This window comes from Falco naumanni, chromosome 5 (assembly GCF_017639655.2).
Source record: "Falco naumanni isolate bFalNau1 chromosome 5, bFalNau1.pat, whole genome shotgun sequence".
NCBI lineage: Eukaryota > Metazoa > Chordata > Aves > Falconiformes > Falconidae > Falco > Falco naumanni.
The window spans coordinates 20,332,390-20,349,966 of record NC_054058.1 but is presented as its reverse complement, the minus strand read 5'-3'; the positions used below and the strand labels follow the sequence as shown (position 1 = coordinate 20,349,966).

At 35.4% G+C, this 17,577-nt stretch overlaps 1 protein-coding gene across 2 annotated transcripts in view; it reads left to right on the top strand.

The window, feature by feature from the left end:
• The window catches only part of AEBP2 (AE binding protein 2), a 51,794-nt gene extending 35,660 nt beyond the window's left edge, over positions 1 to 16,134 (top strand). Inside the window, exons 5-9 of one of the 2 annotated variants that reach the window (XM_040595494.1) lie at positions 1,304 to 1,428; positions 8,692 to 8,759; positions 12,323 to 12,436; positions 12,692 to 12,758; positions 14,038 to 16,134. In XM_040595494.1, coding sequence (XP_040451428.1) covers positions 1,304 to 1,428; positions 8,692 to 8,759; positions 12,323 to 12,436; positions 12,692 to 12,746 — 362 coding nt within the window. In that variant the 3' untranslated portion in view covers positions 12,747 to 12,758; positions 14,038 to 16,134. The remainder of the gene's footprint in view (positions 1 to 1,303; positions 1,429 to 8,691; positions 8,760 to 12,322; positions 12,437 to 12,691; positions 12,759 to 14,037) is intronic. The other variant, XM_040595495.1, reaches the window with a different exon arrangement.
• The last annotated feature ends 1,443 nt before the right edge of the window (positions 16,135 to 17,577 follow it).

Sequence of the window (17,577 nt, the reverse complement as noted above, 5' to 3'; positions counted from 1 at the left end):
ATAATTTTACTACTGTACTATATGGTATATTTTTCAAAATTGTGTGAAGTATTTCTAGTAGTATACAGATATGTGCCTAGTAGCAATTATTTTTTAAAGGACTCTGAGTGTAGAATTGATAGACCTTTATGCTCTAAATCAGAATTCAGTATTTTTTTACTGTTAAAAAACCACTTTAACTGTAAAAGTCCTTTTCTAAAAGGATAAAGGGCTTTATTAGTGCCTGCTGGTTTTAGACTACTTATAAAAATACCAGGTGAATGTTAATTGCACTTCAGTCATAAATTGAGGTGTAGTATGTGATGCAGTTGCTGCTGCTTGGCAGAAGAAAATAATCTCTTCACTAATAATCAAAGAACATGGAATGACAACTTGTACGTAGAAAGAAACATGTCTAGCAGTGAGTGTGGAGTTCTTCATGCGATGTGACTGTTCATTGTTATTACTCCTTGGAGATGAAAAATTTCTTGATGAGCTAGTATTCTCTGTATGTTCATAGTAATTCTTACTTAATCCTTTGCTTTGTGTTCCACTGCAGCACCCAGCAGTTTTGTTTTCAGTGCCATTGTTGATCTCTTTGCAGCATCTCAGTATTCACTGAACATAGCTGGAGTTTTTACTGATTATAAATTAGATCAGAGGAGATTGTTTTTAATAAAATTAAGAAATAAGGTATAGGTATAATTCTGCTTTTAAGATGTTGATTGTATGCCTGATCATGTTTTGAAGCACTTTAATGCTATTTTTTACAAAGTCACAGCAGTAATACTGGAATTACTGACTGCTGTAAGAGTGACTTGGCCATTTAGGCTTCCATAAACATCACAATCTAACTGTGCTGTTTTCACATTAAATTAGAATTCACATGAATTAATGAGTTTTGGGTTTAGTTTATTTGTACTGGGACTTCTTTTCTTCCCCTCCCTTTTTTTAATAAGAGATAATAGCAATGAATGTTCCCAGAGGTACTCAGCAAAATTAATGAATTCTTAATTTTCAAAATTAAGAAATAATAGAATTCACCTGAAACTTTAAAAAAAAAGTGAGTGTAATTGAGTTTGTCAGAATAGCTGTTTGATCTACAAGGAGTATGTTTTGACCAAACTTAAATGAATTGTGCCCCTCTTGGAGCCATTTTTTCCTCTCAGTTAAATTAATGTTTACAACACTTTGACAAGGTGATGCTACTGCCATAATGATAAATGATTTACTAATGACACTTCAGACTTCTTTATATGTCTGAATGTGTTTGAGTATTTCAATGTTTGAACACCTAAGGATCTCTTTTCCTTTTTTTTTCTAGCAAGACCTCATGACTTCTTTGATGCGCAAACACTGGATGCTATAAGACATCGAGCAATCTGCTTTAACCTCTCGGCACATATAGAAAGTTTAGGAAAAGGCCACAGTGTTGTATTTCATAGTACTGTAAGTATATATATGTATATGACACATTTTGTTTGTTTACCTATGCATCTGAAAAATATAATACTCCAGAAAGATTTATTTTTCCTCTTAACTGCTGTAGGTGTTTAACCAGAAATAACTAACGGCGTATTTTACATTGTTGGTATTTCTATTAGTACATTAACTTTTTAAAGGTAGTGTTAGTAGTTTTTCTAGCTCACAAATTGAGTAGTTTGCAATGTTTCCTGTCTGATACACTTGGGGAAATAGCTAACAGTAAATAATGTTGCAGAAGCATTTGGTTATGTCTTCTAAATAAGAATGCAATTCAGATGGCATTTCCATAGTCATGAGTGACAGTGCTAATTTATCACAGGAATATTTTCGAGGGTAATTGTATAATTGAGTATTTAAAGATGTTGATCTGAAATCTACGTTTATTCCTTTTTTCAGATTAAAAGATACAATCCTGAATAAATCTATTGTTGTTCCCCTTTTATTCTTTTTGTTTTAATAAACTTGCCACCAAAATATCAGGGAATTGCTAGGAGGCAAGGACCAGGTGGGGAACTGTCCTTTAGTCCTGTTTCCATATCCTATTTTGTTAATTTCATTTGTGTTTGGATAGGATAGACATCTGTATTAATTTAGGAAAGTTAAAAACGGAGGAAAAAAGTACTGAATTGAGGTATAGGGGTTGAAAGTTCAAAAAGCTATGTAACGTCAGGTTTCCTTGACTGAATTGGTCGATACGGGCACAGAACAGGTAGAGATTTATCTGAAGAAAAGAATTGTGAGATGGGACAAAATGGGGTGGACACGGAGAAACACACTTTGTAAATTGGCAGACTAGGGCAAGATGGACTGCAGTCCGAGGAAGGAATGCTGACTGCTGTGTCTTTAGTTGTGGCTTAACCTTAACACATGATTCAACCTATTGAACTGTCAAGTCTCTTTCCATAAATAAAAGATAATTTTATATGCATGAAACTTACTTTGTCCTTTTCTCCAAGACTGATGATTGCTTATAAACAATCTGTGGCATGTATTAGAAATTTTTCTCAGATGATTACTCCTGAAATTTGTGTGCCTTGAGCACCAGCTCAGTTGAGCAGTGGAGATTTGCAGGTGATTTAGCTGTTACTGTATTTAAATCTCATTCTAGTTTTCCTGGCCAACGTGGATTTCACAGTACTGTGAGAAAAGCAGATTCTCTTCCAATTCACAGCTTGCTTTAATCTGAAAGGTTATCCAGACAGACTGCTCGGTTGTGGAAGTTCACCTCTGGCTATTGGAATAATTTATAAGGAGATGGAATTAGTGAGGAATGTGCTCTAAAACTGCTTCGAACTAACTTGGAGGAAGTGGTGAAAATCCTTTTAGCTCATCCATGCATGTGTCACTTGAGATGGTAGGGGGTTGATTAGATCTGAAATTGCTAAGACCTCAGCTGTGGGAAATGTTGTACCAATGGGAGAATTGTTCTAAGATTCCAGCCTTATACTGCTACCCTATTTTAGTGTGCTGCTGATGTTGTGTGGGCTTGTGCTGGACATCAGCTATATTGAAGACACTCAGCCTAAAATCTGCTTTAAAAAGAAAAGGTAGAATAGAAGCAGTCTTGTGGATGTACACTGTTAGCTCATGGTCACCTCAGATGCAAACACGTTTTGCGTAACTTATAAGCATTAGAACACTGAGTTTGAATGGTGACTGGCTAAATAGCCTAATAATACAGTTTGTGTGGTCCACCTTCAGGTGAAGAAAAAATGCGTAATTATCAGGGGCATTAATTTAAAAGGTGAAAAACATGAACACAGCCTTGCTGTCTGAAAACTGGCATAAATGATGTAGGTTTGTTTTTTTTAATGCAGCATTTTACAGGATGGATATCGTAGTGAAAAATCACTAATGCGAAGAATTTCTGAGTAGTCACTATACATACCTTTCATCTGCTACGGAAAGGCGCTCCTTTTTTTAATGTACATGTATATTTTTTAAACCCATCCTTTTTAATTATAGATATGGAAAGCTGTAGAATGAAGTTGTCAATAAAGCCTTTTTGAAGAAATGTTTTTTGCCATCCAGAGTTTACCTTTTACTTCATTATAATTTTTTTCTGCCCAGTTTGGTTTTCTTTTTGTAATTGGAGTCAAATTCTTGGTACTTTGATTCTCTGAATTTTCAGATGGAAAAAGTCAAACTTTTCCATTTAACCCAAAGAGTAGTAGACATTACACTGATTAAAAAATCCAGCTTATAGGTTACTCTGTCCTCTGTGGCCCCTTCTCCCACCTTCAGCTCTTTGAAATGGCTAGAATTAGTTCTCCAGTATATATGAATACTAAACTGTTCTTCACTGGTTTTAGCTTTTAGATACTTCAGTTTACTGATCACATATTAATACTAGTTACATGTGGTTTTGAAATCCTAAAACTCTGAAACACGGTGAGTGAATGAAAGTAAGATGATTCTTACCAATTTAAAGGGTGACATTTTTTTCTTTTCCAGAAGAGGTCAGCAGAACTCCATTTCTGATTTGAGACAAGTTTGATGCACATTTCCTTCACAGAGAAATTCAAATTGATTTCCACCCCCTAGCCCCCCTTATTTATTTTTTTTTCCCGGGACAGTGCATGAAATGTAAAGAACGTAGTAAGAGATTTTTCAAACAAAGCTTTACTGAGCATACATCTACTGGCTGAATGATATTTTAAAATTAAAAACTTAAATGGACTTACGTTTCTTGCACAACCATTTTAAGTCTTCAGAGCACCGTTACTGCAGATATGTTAGATTTCCTCCATGTCATTTGTAACTTTTGCAGACTTGACCATGAAACTCTGATTACTAGTGTCAAAATAGCAAATAATATTTTTAAGTTGCTTTTCCACAAAATTTTTGCAATTTTCGATTTGTCTGCATCATAGCTGTGTTTCTGACTCTAGCCTGCCTAGTATGTGGTCAAATTTTCATTGCACTATTGTGATAAAACTGCATGGTTTTTTTTCACCTTTTTATAAAAACTTTTTTAAATTGACCATTTCAAAATACATTGGGAAAAAGCAATAGATGCCATATTTCTTTTGTCTCCTGACAGAAAGCTAAAATATTGCTTTTTAATATTAAATAAAAATTGACTTGTTCCATATATGGAGAGAGGATCTTTCATCCCAGTCAAAAACAAGTGAATTGCTCAGATTGAGTATTGATTATTTAGTTGAGATAAGATAAGCCAATGGTACAGGCAAGAAATCTGCAAAATGCACATTGGATGCAAGTGTATCTGTGCAAAAGCATCCCAGCCATAACTTTAATACCTTACTTGTATTATATATGTTTAACTTTTTTGTTATGAAAAATTCTGGTTTTATTTTCTACTGCTAAAATTTACTTTCTCTTCCTATTAAACTTCTGCGTGTGTGAGAGAGCTGGTTCAAGCCCTGAGTTTAGCACTGACTGCTTGAAGGTGTTATGAGGGCTCTAGAATAAGGTCGGTGGTAGCTGTAGTGGTATAATTCAGGTCTACCTGAATTGCCCTAAATTTTGTACCCCAGATCTCTTTTACACATCAGTATTTCATTATTTTATTTTTTATAAATATCTCTTCTCAGTGTGGTGATGGTGAGACAAGAGAGTCTTAATTTTTTTACTGCATATTCTTGAAAATGAGGAATTGTTAATGTCATACTTTTTTACTTCCCCCCTCCCCCCCCCTCGGAGAATGCAGGTGATGTTGGGTGGCTCTCACAGAGATCTATGAGGTTCTGGAATCACCATGTATTATACTGTAAATTGCTGTAGAAGCAGTGCTATTGATCGTGTGATAGAGGGGCAGCAACTCCAGCTTTAACCAGTACTTATATGTAATAAGCATCTGTGACTTGTGTATTTTGTATGGTTTCCTAGTTTCTGTTCTTCAAGATTTAGATAGGATGAAGAGCAGTTTGTGGTGACTAACTTCTTCCTTGTGATTTGGGTGTAACTAGTTTACTGTGTCCAAATTGTAACATTTTAAAATGTCACAAATTTTTGAGTATGTGATATCCTTGATGCTTGCATTACATGAGAGAGCCTATGCATCTCCTTAACACTTGTAGGTTAATTTGAGAATGAACTGGACTGTACAAGAAAATGTGTGGTTTTGAATGGGAAGGCTGGTGAGAACTGAGTTTTATTTGCACTGTAAATTGACCTTTGACTTAACTTTATATGGTTCCAGGCTCAGGTGTTCCAGCCTGCAGCAAAGAGATTGAGTTTGCAGAAGCAGCAGCTGGGTTCTGGGCAAAGGCTAAAACTTACAAATTGGAAGGGATTGGAGGAGTGCTTTAGAAATCTTTGTTTAAAAAGGTTTTCATCCCTGCTCCAAATTCAGTAAAAGGATGTATCCTGGTGTGGGTATGGTTTGAAACTTATGAGGAAAAGTCTTAGCAATGTTTTGCATGCCCAAATTTAAGAGCCTTATAGTAAACTTTAATTCAAGAGTCAATTAAACTTTGTCTAATTGGCAAAAATTAATTGACAGTAAAAAATCCTTTTTTTATTATCTACAGTGTTGCACTACAACATCCTATTGCAGTTCTTGCAGGGCTCATTCCTTCAGTTTATCTTGAATTGCCAGACAGCAAAGCAGACTTTTTTCATTCTGCCTTCCAATCCCATTTCCAGATGAATTGTGAATATATATTCACATATATAGGAGAGGTCCTAAAACTGGGGCTAACTAATGGGAACTTTCTCCTTTTGGAAGAACTGAACGGTGTGTTACTGTACTTTGTTTATTGCTTCTCTAATCTTCAGCCATTGGATGGCCTTTTCCATACCATATGACAACTTGGTTTAAAACCTTCTAGTGTGAGACTTCAGGTTTTTTGTTGTGTGGTTTTGGGTTTTCGGGTTTGTTTTTGTTTGTTTTTAAAAACCTCACTATCACTGTGGTGGGTTGACCTTGACTGAATGCCAGGTGACCACCAAGCTGCTCTATCATTCACCTCCTTAGCTGGACAGGACAGAAAATATAACTAAAGGCTCATGGGTTGAGATTAGGACAGGGAGAGATCACTTGCCAATTACTGCCACAGGCAAAACGGACTCAACTCAGGGAACTTAATTTATTGCCAATCAAATCAGAGTAGGGTACTGAGAAATAAAACTAAATATTAAAAAAAACTTCCCCCCACCCCTTCCTCCTTTCTGGGCTCAGCTTCACTCTCAATTTCTCTATGTCCTGTCCCTCTGAGCAGTGTAAGGGGACAGGGAATGGGGGTTGCCATCAGTTCATCACACAAGTCTCTTCTGCTCCTTCCTCGTTATAGTTTTCCCCTGCTTCAGTGTGGGGACCCTCTTCACGGGAGAGGGAGACAGTTCTCCGTGAACTTCTCCATTGAACTGTAGAACTGTAGTTCTTCACAAACTGCTCCAGCATGGGCCCCTTCCATGGGGTGCAGTCCTTCAGGAACAGACTGCTCCAGCGTGGGTCCCCCGTCAGGACAGCCTGCTTCACCATGGTCTTCACGGGCTGCAGGGGAATCTTTGCTCTGGTGCCTGGAGCACCTTCTCCCTTCTTTCTTCACTGACCTTGGTGTCTGCAGGGTTGTTGCTTTCACAGATTCTAACTCCTCTTTCCCAGCTACTCTTGTACAGCAAATTTTCCGCCTCCTTAAATATGTTATCCCAGAGGTGCTACCACCATCGTGGAGCCAGCTGGCACTGGCTCTGTTGGACATAGGGGAGGCTTCTAGCAGCTTCTCAAAACCTTGCTGTGCAAACCCAGTTCTCATCTACAAGCATATTGATATGATACCTTCAGGTATCTCAAACATATCTGTATTAATAATCTGGCTATTTAATCCATGGATGCATCTCTCTGCATCATTTTTGCTTAGAGGATCATTGCGTAGTTGTAAAAATAAAACTTTAAACAAGTTTTTGAATTCTTTGAAATGTCATGACTAAGTATACTTTACCGTGATACTCAGTTGTGGGAAGTTGCTTTGGCTGATGCCGATTATGGACTTCAGTATTTAAGTTCTGAATGCTACATTTTAATTAGTCTTTTTCATAAAGAATGCTTGCTACCATTTGGTATTTCTGTGCTTCAGAGTTTCTCTAGTAAACTTTTTGGAGTTTACAGTATCTGCAGTGGCTGTGTGTAGAATCTTTCAAAGATTTAATTAGCATTTTATGCTTATATGCACAGAAGGTGGGGGAGTTGGTGTTTGAAGCAAATAGGAAAATCTGTAGGAAGTATTCTGACATGTAGTAAAGAGGTTGAGGGTAGTAAATCAGTAGAAGAGGAAGCAAACAGCTTTTCCCTGTTTTTCCAGGTACTGTAAATCTTTATGATACCTTTTGAATGCCAGTGTTAAAGAATATATTTGTACCAGAATGAACAGATTTCTTTTTTTATACTTCCTCTGTGTGTATTTCTAACTTTATTTTTGTTAAAGGCGGGAGTCTTTATGTGTAGGACCCTGAAGTTAGACTTCATTCTCTGTGAGAGTGTCTTATGTGCTGGTCTGCTATGAGCTAGTATGAGAAGCTATAAGGGACTTCTCACTTTTTTGTCTGGGACCTTAGCAGTGGAACACCTGTGTTCTGTTTAAACTCTTATCTATTGCTGACATGTCTTTGACACATCATTTGATTGGTCATTCATACAACGATGTATCGAGTATGCTCACCAGTAGTGTTAAGGGTCACTGGTACGTACGCATTAAACAATCTCTGTAAACCTGTGAGTTCTTCCAAGCAGCCTTTGCTGTTGTGTCATTCAGTGCTTCATTTAGGTATTGAAGAGGAATGAGTAAAGGTTGCCTAGGAAGTTATATATATGATGTGTCAAGATGTCAAAATATTTGTCAGAGAATTTATTCTTATGCCATGTTATAATTAAACTATAAGCTGCATCAGTTCTTGCATCTTCTGTAGATATGTTGTGGAACAACATGAGCATATCTGTAGAGGAGAGTGTGTTCTTCAAAGCTTTTGAAGTAGCTGCTTAAAAATTTGTATTATTTAAAAAGAAAGCTGACTACTTACAGGATGTATTTTTTTTTTCCAGGGACCACTCAGTAGAAAAATATTACAGGAAAACATTAAGCCTTGCCAAGAATGGCTTGAGTAGTGATACGTACATTCTACTATATCTAGAGTTAATACAACATTTCAGAGAGTAAAAAAGTTTGCTTTTTATGAATGTTCAGTTGAACATGAAGAACAACAATTTTTGAGCAAAAGATCTGCAGATTTGGTTTTAATTATGATTTATGTAATTATTATCAGGTAATAGCTAAAAGAAAAGAAGATTCTGGAAAAATAAAACTCTTGCTTCATTGGACGCCAGAGGACATGTGAGTATGTTGCTAGTGATACAGGATTTAAATGGGGAAGGATTTACAGTGGGGTAAACGAGCTGTCACTAAATTATGTTATGCCTTTGAATATTTAAATTAAAGTTCATGTTTTAAAAAATGCATTTTAAAGAGTAATGTAGAATTTTAAAAAACAATAAGCAGTGCTTTGATATTTTTTTAAACTTTAGCTTTCAAGTCTTTAGACTCTGATACCAGTTCAGGTAAATCTGAAGATGTATTTTTAATGCATTTTGTCAGAATGGGTATTAATAACAAGGTTCTCTGTTATTGATGTTCAGGTTGGTTTTGCCAGCTGTATATATACAGAAATTTGTCACTAAGACAGCTTTGTTTTACCCACTGTTTCATCATGATCCTGAAATACTTTCAGGTACTGAAAAATGTACCCTCATCAGTGTAACAGTAGAACTACAAGAATCTTTGCTTAGGTGCCACAATTTTAACAGTGTAACAGCTACAGCTGGTCCCTTTAAGGTACCCATCCCATGTTGCTGCTTCTTTGGGCTCTCCCACGGAAGCTTAGAATACACTTTCAGCATGTTTGGCTGCTTTTTTTCTCCTGGTTTTTCAAAGTTCTGCCTTGTTCCTTCTGTGCAATGCAGGATGAAGGCACTGCCCTCAGGTAGGCTTGGGACTTACGGAGTAGTAAGTGTACTTCAGAAATCATTTTTCTACTACTTTGAAATAGCTAAGATACCATCTCTTTCTTCTGAAGCTTTTACAACAAGGAGATCGTTCAGATTCAGTGCTGTTTTTAAGTGGCTGTGTGGGACAGTGATGGAAAGCCTTAACATAACAGAAATTTACCTTGGCTTTGGTCAAGTGGTTTAAATTACTTAGTTTTGTAGTGTCCCAAATTATTCATTTACAGTAATGTGAACTTGGCAGTGTGAATCTATTGTAACTTTTATTTGCAGAGGGCTGAGGCTGCTGTTTATCTTTGGCATTTTGATGCAATTTTGAAGTGTCTGTAACTTTTGCTGTTCACTGCAGCACTTGTAGACTGCAAGTTTCAATTCAACTTGCAAGAAGATAACTGAAATATTCTAGTAAAATGTGTAGGGTTTTGGGATTTTTTTAGGACAGCTGGTAATACTTCATGTAACAGCATTCTGAAGCTACTAAAATATTATAGGTAAAGATAGTTAATTGCATTTTAAGATAAAAAACACTAAAAACGTAAAACACTGGGAACATACAGAGTACTTTTTGTCCTTTATACAGAGTTGAATGAGTTTTTTTGATCATGCAGATGAATACAATATTAGAATCTCTGCATCAGAGAAGACAAGTTATTCAGTAATGTTAAGACATCCCTGACAGAATGTGATTTGGTCAGTCAGGTCAAAGGAGTAATGTATTTTATATTGATGTATTTCTTGCATCTTGATTGGGTTAGGTAGAGGGTATATTTCCTGCACTGAGTTACATGATTTTGAATTATTGAGTATTCAGTAGATTCAATTCCATCAGTTATTGCAGTTAAGAACAGCAAATGCAAGGTATCGTGTCATCAGTCTTATGCAGTGAATGTACTCACGCTTCAGAAGAGTTGAATGCAGTCATGGTGATTACTTTCTGTTCTGCTGAGCTGTTCATCAGTCTTTCAGATGGACCTAGTCATAATTTTAACTTTTTCTGTGCTGAGTCATTTTGTGAAACTGTTTAACTGCTCAGGTTATCTGTACATTAAGTAAATTTTCAGGAAAAGTGAATACCAGTCTTTAAGCCATTTCCTCTACAAGGGGGAAATAACTTTTAAATTAGAGCAGGAATTTATTCTTTGTGCCAATACTACTTAGCTTAATTAGTTGTCTTTATGTATATTTCAAATAGTCTTTGCATGTGAAAAGTTTTCTTATTTGCTTTTTGTGTTGTTCTGCATCTTCAGCATATAGCTTCTACTAAAAATGTCTTCCAAATGTTATTTGTCAAAAACCTGATTTTGACTTAAAAACAAAAAAAGTCTTATTGTTTTTCACCTGTCATGATCCGTATTAAACCTTAGCATATTGCCTCCTGAGTGTTTTGGTGTTGTCCCCTCCATTTTTTTTCTTTTTTTCTTCCATCTTCATCTGAAAAGGGAAAGGTATTATTGGAGTAACTCCTTTTCCTACCAGGATAAAAGTTTTCAGTTTCATTTCAGTTTTTGGATGGATTACCCAAAAATTTGATTTTGAATTGCAGCTAACTGTCATTGCTGAAAAATCGAGATTCAGTTTAATAATTTGCAAAAGTCTCTAAAATTGCATATAGTGTTGTGTTGGTCAAGGAAGGAACTGTTTCATTTAAATAGTCTTAAATGTTGGGTTGCTCAATTTGAAATTTGTTTCAGAATGTTAGAATTCTCAGCTACAAACTTAAACTTTTTTCCCTAACCTGAAATTACTTTTTGACTCTTGTGTCATGTATGCAAAAAAAAAACCCCAACCACCAACAAAAACCCCCAAACAAAACCAAAACAAGCACCACTCCCACCACTCCCCCACCCCCCCAGCCTCCAAACAAACAAAACCCACACACACAAAAAACCCCAACAAAAATCTCCCAGATTTTATGTGGGATTTCAGGAGGTTGTTGGGTTTTGGGCTGGTTTTTTATGCTTTTTTGGGTGGGTGTGGGGTTTTTTTCTATGTTTTCCAGTAGTGGAAGCAAAATGGATCACTTGTTTTTTCTGCATGGCCTTGGTCATTGCTAACTTTTAGGAAGGAGACAGGGAAGTAAGATACTGATAACCTATGCAAGCCCAGTACCTCTCTTAACGATGTGTTACCTGAAAGCCTTAAAAACCCAATGTACTTTCAGTAAAAGAAGCAATAATGCAATAAAGCCACTCTGAAGTAGGCATGTTTGGTTTCAAAGAATTAAAGTACAGAACATAGCTCAATTGCGTGTTATCTCCCTCTCTCTTCCCCAAGTTTCACTGCAAGTGACACTGAAAGAACAATTATTTTTATTGTGTGAAGACCAAGTTTTATTCCATCTCACAATGGGAACTGTTACATAGCCAGAATATTTTGTGGTGATTGCCTGGATTTCCTCAGAATATAGTCAAACTATTAACTTTGGCAGAGTTGGAGCATATTGACATTGAAAGCTTTGAACTTGGAGCAAGCAAATTAGTGTAACTTGAAGCTCAGCGCCTGCAGTATATCCTGGCCTTTACTTTTTGACAACATCCAAGTATTTATGCCCAGTAAAATAAAGTGTTTTCAAAGATCTGGGTTTTTTCCTGCTATTAATTTTCACATTAAATTGGAGAGTGTAGTGCCATTATCATTGTATGTTTGGTTTAGTATCCTTCTGGAATAATCTAAGTTCTGTTTAGTATCTTTTTCACACTGAGAACTTGAAAAACTTTGAAGTTCATTGTGTAAAGACTGGCTGTCTTTTCCTCATGCCAGTGCAAATGCTTTTTAACCAGTGAAATGTGAAGATTACTTTAAAAAAATCATATGTACTAGTTTACCGCATGATATTATGGTAAGAAAAACAGTTGATCTTTTTTGAATATTTTTATTTTATTTATTTATTCATAGTCTGCCTGATGTGTGGGTAAATGAAAGTGAGCGACATCAGTTAAAAACTAAAGTAGTTCATTTATCAAAACTACCAAAAGATACTGCCTTGCTTCTGGACCCGAACATATACAGGTAACGTCCTAATTTTGAATCTCTTAAATATAGTCTTAAGCCTCACTTAACTTTTTGACGTTGGACTATCAGGATTGCTAATACGTTATACACTAGACCAGGGAGCCTCAATCCTGTCAGCGTCCAGGAGTTAAGTTCTGAGGTCTTAAGTTGTTTCAGAATTACTTTACTACTTGAACTGAACTCTAGTTACTGAGAAACGGGGAATGTGTGTATTTACCAAGTGTATTTTACTTTTTTGTGCTTGGTGTACAGAAATTCTAGTAAAGGAGGTACATACAGTGGAATCCTGAAAGATCACTTCTGTTAAGATCACATACTGGTTTGTATACCAATTTTTTTAAAGTCCAAATTTATCTTTACATATTTTATATTCAACTGTAATACATGCAGTATTACCTTGAAATCTGTACTTGTATACAAGTACTGTTATTTTTTAATACAAGATTCTATAGAGGGGGACAGAAGGGGACAGTACGTCACTTGTCTTTAAGCTGCATTCACATTTGTGTTTTTAGGACTTCAGATTGGCTTCTAATACATGTTGTTTCTAATAATTCCCTGATTTCCCCACCCACCCACCTTTATTAGTGCGCTCACATAATTGTCAGTACCCACAGTTCTGTGTGTGTACAGTTCTTAAAGGTAATCTGAAATGCTTAATTCACTCTAAAGTTTTTGAACATCCAGAGATACATATTTATGGGTTTCTATTAAAAATTCATGAAAATGGGTCAGAAAAAAAGAGTTTTTTCTGCCATAACAGAAGTTCGATGTTCCTGTGTTTCTTCCTTAATATCCAGTGACCTAGGATGGTCTAAAGGAGTAACTAGAACACTAATCTGAGGTCTCAGTATATGATAAGCCTTTCAGTTCACCTTTAATATTCAGTGTATTTCACTAATCAAATTAATGAAACCTTGGTTTACAATATGAAAATAAATCATCATACTGTATCTGCTATCTTTGCAAATATAAGTATTTAAAATACTTTAGTATATGAACAACTGATGTTAATCGTAAATCATAAAAATGGTATGAGGAAATTGGATTGTGTCTTTTAAAACTGCTTAACACAGTGACTGTTTTATAATCTGATTTAGGTGTTAATTTTTGTATTGATTACTTTTGCAGAACTTGATAAGTTTGATTTGAAAAGGAAAAAAAAATAACCTTTCAAAATAAAAATGTAATCTTTGGGATTAAGTCTTTGGAGAAAAATGAGCAACCCTTTCTCTCTCTCCCAAATAAAATTAAAGTCCTATCACATGATACTGCACTAGATTTTTAACAGTACAGAGCAGTGTATAATTAAGAAGAGCTTTGGGATGAACTGTGGGAGGTCAAAGAAAGTTGAAGATGAAAATTTTGCAAGGGAAAAAAGTGGTTAAAGAAATTCAGTGACAGCTATTAATGTCACGCTAAAATGATGACTCCAACGGCAAATTTGAATTATCTGAAGTGTATGCTAATATGGGATCATCTAAAATGGCTTTCAGTTTTAATAAAATTAAAGTAGATTCTATACAGTCATGATTTCATAGTGTATTCTGGCTGACTTTCAGGGTCTTTATGTAAAACTGTACTATCTTCTTTTACAGAACAATGCCCCAGAAGAGGTTGAAGAGGTAAAAACCAAGCAAGTGGGGACACCTGCAGTCTTAGTCACTGACAATGGATTTAGAAATAAAGTTGCACATTAGTCAAATCCCATCCTTTTTTTTTTTTTTTTCTTTTTCTTAGATAAATATTTATGCTTAGTGTAAACATTCTGTGAATGAAGTTGATGCTTCCGTGGAATATATTAATATATTACTGTATATCCACATTTTCATGGAATGGTACAGTGGGAGACTGAGCAAACACTCTTCTGGCAACTTAGTGGAACAACTGAAAGGCTTTGCATGCTTGCTTCTTTAAGCTGCTTTTTTCTTTAGTGAATACAGTAGTTTATATTTGATGAAAAGAAAAAGTAACCATCACCATTTACTCACAATTCCCAGGAGAACTGTCAACAAGCTATTAGGCTTCTTGTCAATGTTAACTAAATATAACACATGCCAGACAATAAACAGCTACCGAGGGATTATCCTGTTGCCCTTTGAGTATGGTGGATAGTAATCATTTGTCATTTGTAATCTCGTGTCCTTTTGCAGATCCCTAAAATATGTTGGATTATAATATTTAAACGAATGTTGATGGAATGCTTGTCTTTTCCAATCAACTATGAATACATATAGTACGGTTTAAAGATGTTAAGAGTGTTGCAGTATGTCTGACCCCCTTTTCAGGAGTAGTATAGTATGTTAATAAGATCTGCTTTTATGTGATCCGTATCAATGGACGGGTTTTGAAAAACCTCTACTTAAGCAGTTAGTGTTATTGGTGTTTTGTTTTACTTTTTTTGCCCTTTAGGATCCCCGTTCACTTGTAAAGTATACTTTTTTTATTTGGCCTAATGTTTTCTAGATGTAAAGAAAATGGTATTTTTGAAAAAAAAAATAATCTAGAAATTCAATCCTTTATGCACCAAAGTTGGCTTTGAAAAGGAAAGTAAAATCATTTTCTTGCTTAATAAGCAAGAAGCCATGGATTTTTTTTAACTGACAAATAGAGATGCGTCTAACCTGTTTAGTCTTTGTATGGAGACAAAAATGTTGCATATAGATAATAGGACATTGCTTGTAAATATTTCAGCAGATTTGTAATATATTTTTATATTATGAAATGTACTGTAGATGTTTTTCTAGAGGCATGAAAGTTAAAATGTATATATTATGGTAGAAATAATATTGAAGGATATTGTAATTCACTAGTGCTGCCAGAAGAATTGTTTTAAAAAAGCACCTTCCTTAACAATAAAAAAAACCTTCTTTTACATACCTAAGGGACTATATACTACTGTTAATATCTGTTGTAAGAACAAAAATACATTGAACATCCTTCCCAGAAATCTTAGAGGGATGAATAGTACCCATAGTTAATTCATGGCGCTCCTTTCTAATAGTAAACACAAAATTAGTTTTTTCCTTACTATTGGAAGGAACTAATATGTAAAATTTGTATGGATATATGCAGTCAAACTGCAGAGTTAGTCCTCCTTGTTGGGGAGGAATTTACTACAGTGAAACTAATAACCAGCAGTTTTTACACTAAATTTTTATTAAATAGAATAAAACTTAAAGTAACCCTTTGGTTGCAGAAGTGAGCATATCCTAATATAATACAGATGCATTCTGCATTGGTACTGACACGAGAGCCTTGCTTAGCTCCAGTGGGTTAAAAATGTTACTTATATACACACAAAAAAAAAATCTTATCAAACGAAATAATGTGCAGATTAAAAGCACCACTAATATAAGATGTTCTGGAATGGTTGTTTAATAAGGGTATTATTCATAAAATCTGTAGTGATGTGACTTTATTTTTGAAAAAATGCAGTGTTTTGGTTTTATTTTTTTTTTTGCTTGAGCACTTCACCTACTGCTTTTTCTGTACCTATAAAGTAATCCGTAATCTTTGTTTCTTTTTTGAATTTGTTATAAAATTGCCAAATAGAAGTGTTTCAGATATAGTTTGTATTTGTATTTTTTTAATTTTATTGCTTCATGAGTTTCTTGTAAGTCATTTATAATTGACAGATGATTGTAGACCTTGCCTGAGTATTTTTTCTAATAAAACAAAGCAAACAAACCTCATTAGCTTCAAAAGTGTAAGATTTCAATGAAGTTTTCAAAGATAAATATAAAAATGTCACTATCGCATTATTTACTCTGTACATAGTAACAGGCATATCTTTAAAAAAGGAATTAATGGATTCAAGTCATGTATTGTTCATGTAAACAAAGGCTCTTTCTTGGGTTTGAGAAAAGTATTATCTGATGTTCTAATGGTACAGCTTCTACCTTGGAAGGAAAACTCAGTTTAAATTCAAAACATCTGTGAACAAATGGATATGTTGGAGTTAATTGAAGGTTCCATAGTAGTCAACAGGTAAGTGGACTGCTGGCTGCTTTTACCTTGAAGTTATCAAAGTGAATTGCTAAAACTATTTATGCTTGACTGTTGTTTGTGTTCTATGAATTATGTTATTACTTGGTGGTGTTTTATTTCAAATGACAATCACGTCTCTCTAAAGCTCTGTTTCACTTTGTGTGTCCCCAGGTGAATTTCAGTTTTGTTAGAGTATCAGATAATATGGGACTGGTAGAGTGTGTTGGGCGGCATTGATCACTTTGTTCTGGGAAAAAAAAATCTTACTGTTTTTATTTTTGTCCTTGAAAAGTGTTAATGAAATTGGCCCCTCCCCTTTTGAGTAGTTCCATGTGCTTTCTTTTGGGAAGTAACTTTCTCAAGAGCAGGGTTGGGGTTTTTAATAGGTTTTCCAAATACCTACACCCAGCTGCAGAGTTTATTTTCTTTGTAGAGAAATGGCACCAGGAAAAACTTGTAGTTATTTTACCCTTTGCTGCAGTCTGTTTCCAGTCTGCTTTAATGAGTAACGAGGTAAATACCCTAAATCTGTGCTTTTTTTCTTAGAGATTGTGTGTTATCTTTAACACGTTACAGAAGGTGAGTAAAAGAATATGACTGATTTTACAGCTGAAGTTAAATCACAGCAAAATGAGTGTGTACTCCTTGAGGAGGGGCTGAGGTAGCTGGACAAGTTCAGCCTGGAAAGATGATGCTTTAGGTGAACCTCACAGCAGCCTTCCAGTACCTAAGAAGTTACAAGGAGGATGGAGCCAAACTCACTGAAAACTGCACAGCCTGAGGGTGAGAGTCAGTGGTCATAGATTGAAATGCGAGATATTTTTTTTCACTATGAGGGTAGTCAAGTGTTGGAACGGATTACTCCCAGAGATCCCAGAAATCTCTGTCCTTGATGGGTTTTAAGACCCAAAGAAAATCCTGAGCAACCTGGTCTGGATTCAGTGTTGTTAGTGTTTCACTGAGCAGGAGATCGGACCAGATGCTCCCTTGGAGGTCCCTCCCAATGTGAGTTATTCTGCATTAATGTGATTTGGAGCTAAGCAGGCTTTCTCTTAGACATCACCTGTGTTTAGGTTGCATTTGCGAGTTGTTCATAGATCATGGCTAGAGTTGGAGCTGTTTTAGTTGAAAACTGATCATCTGTGGCA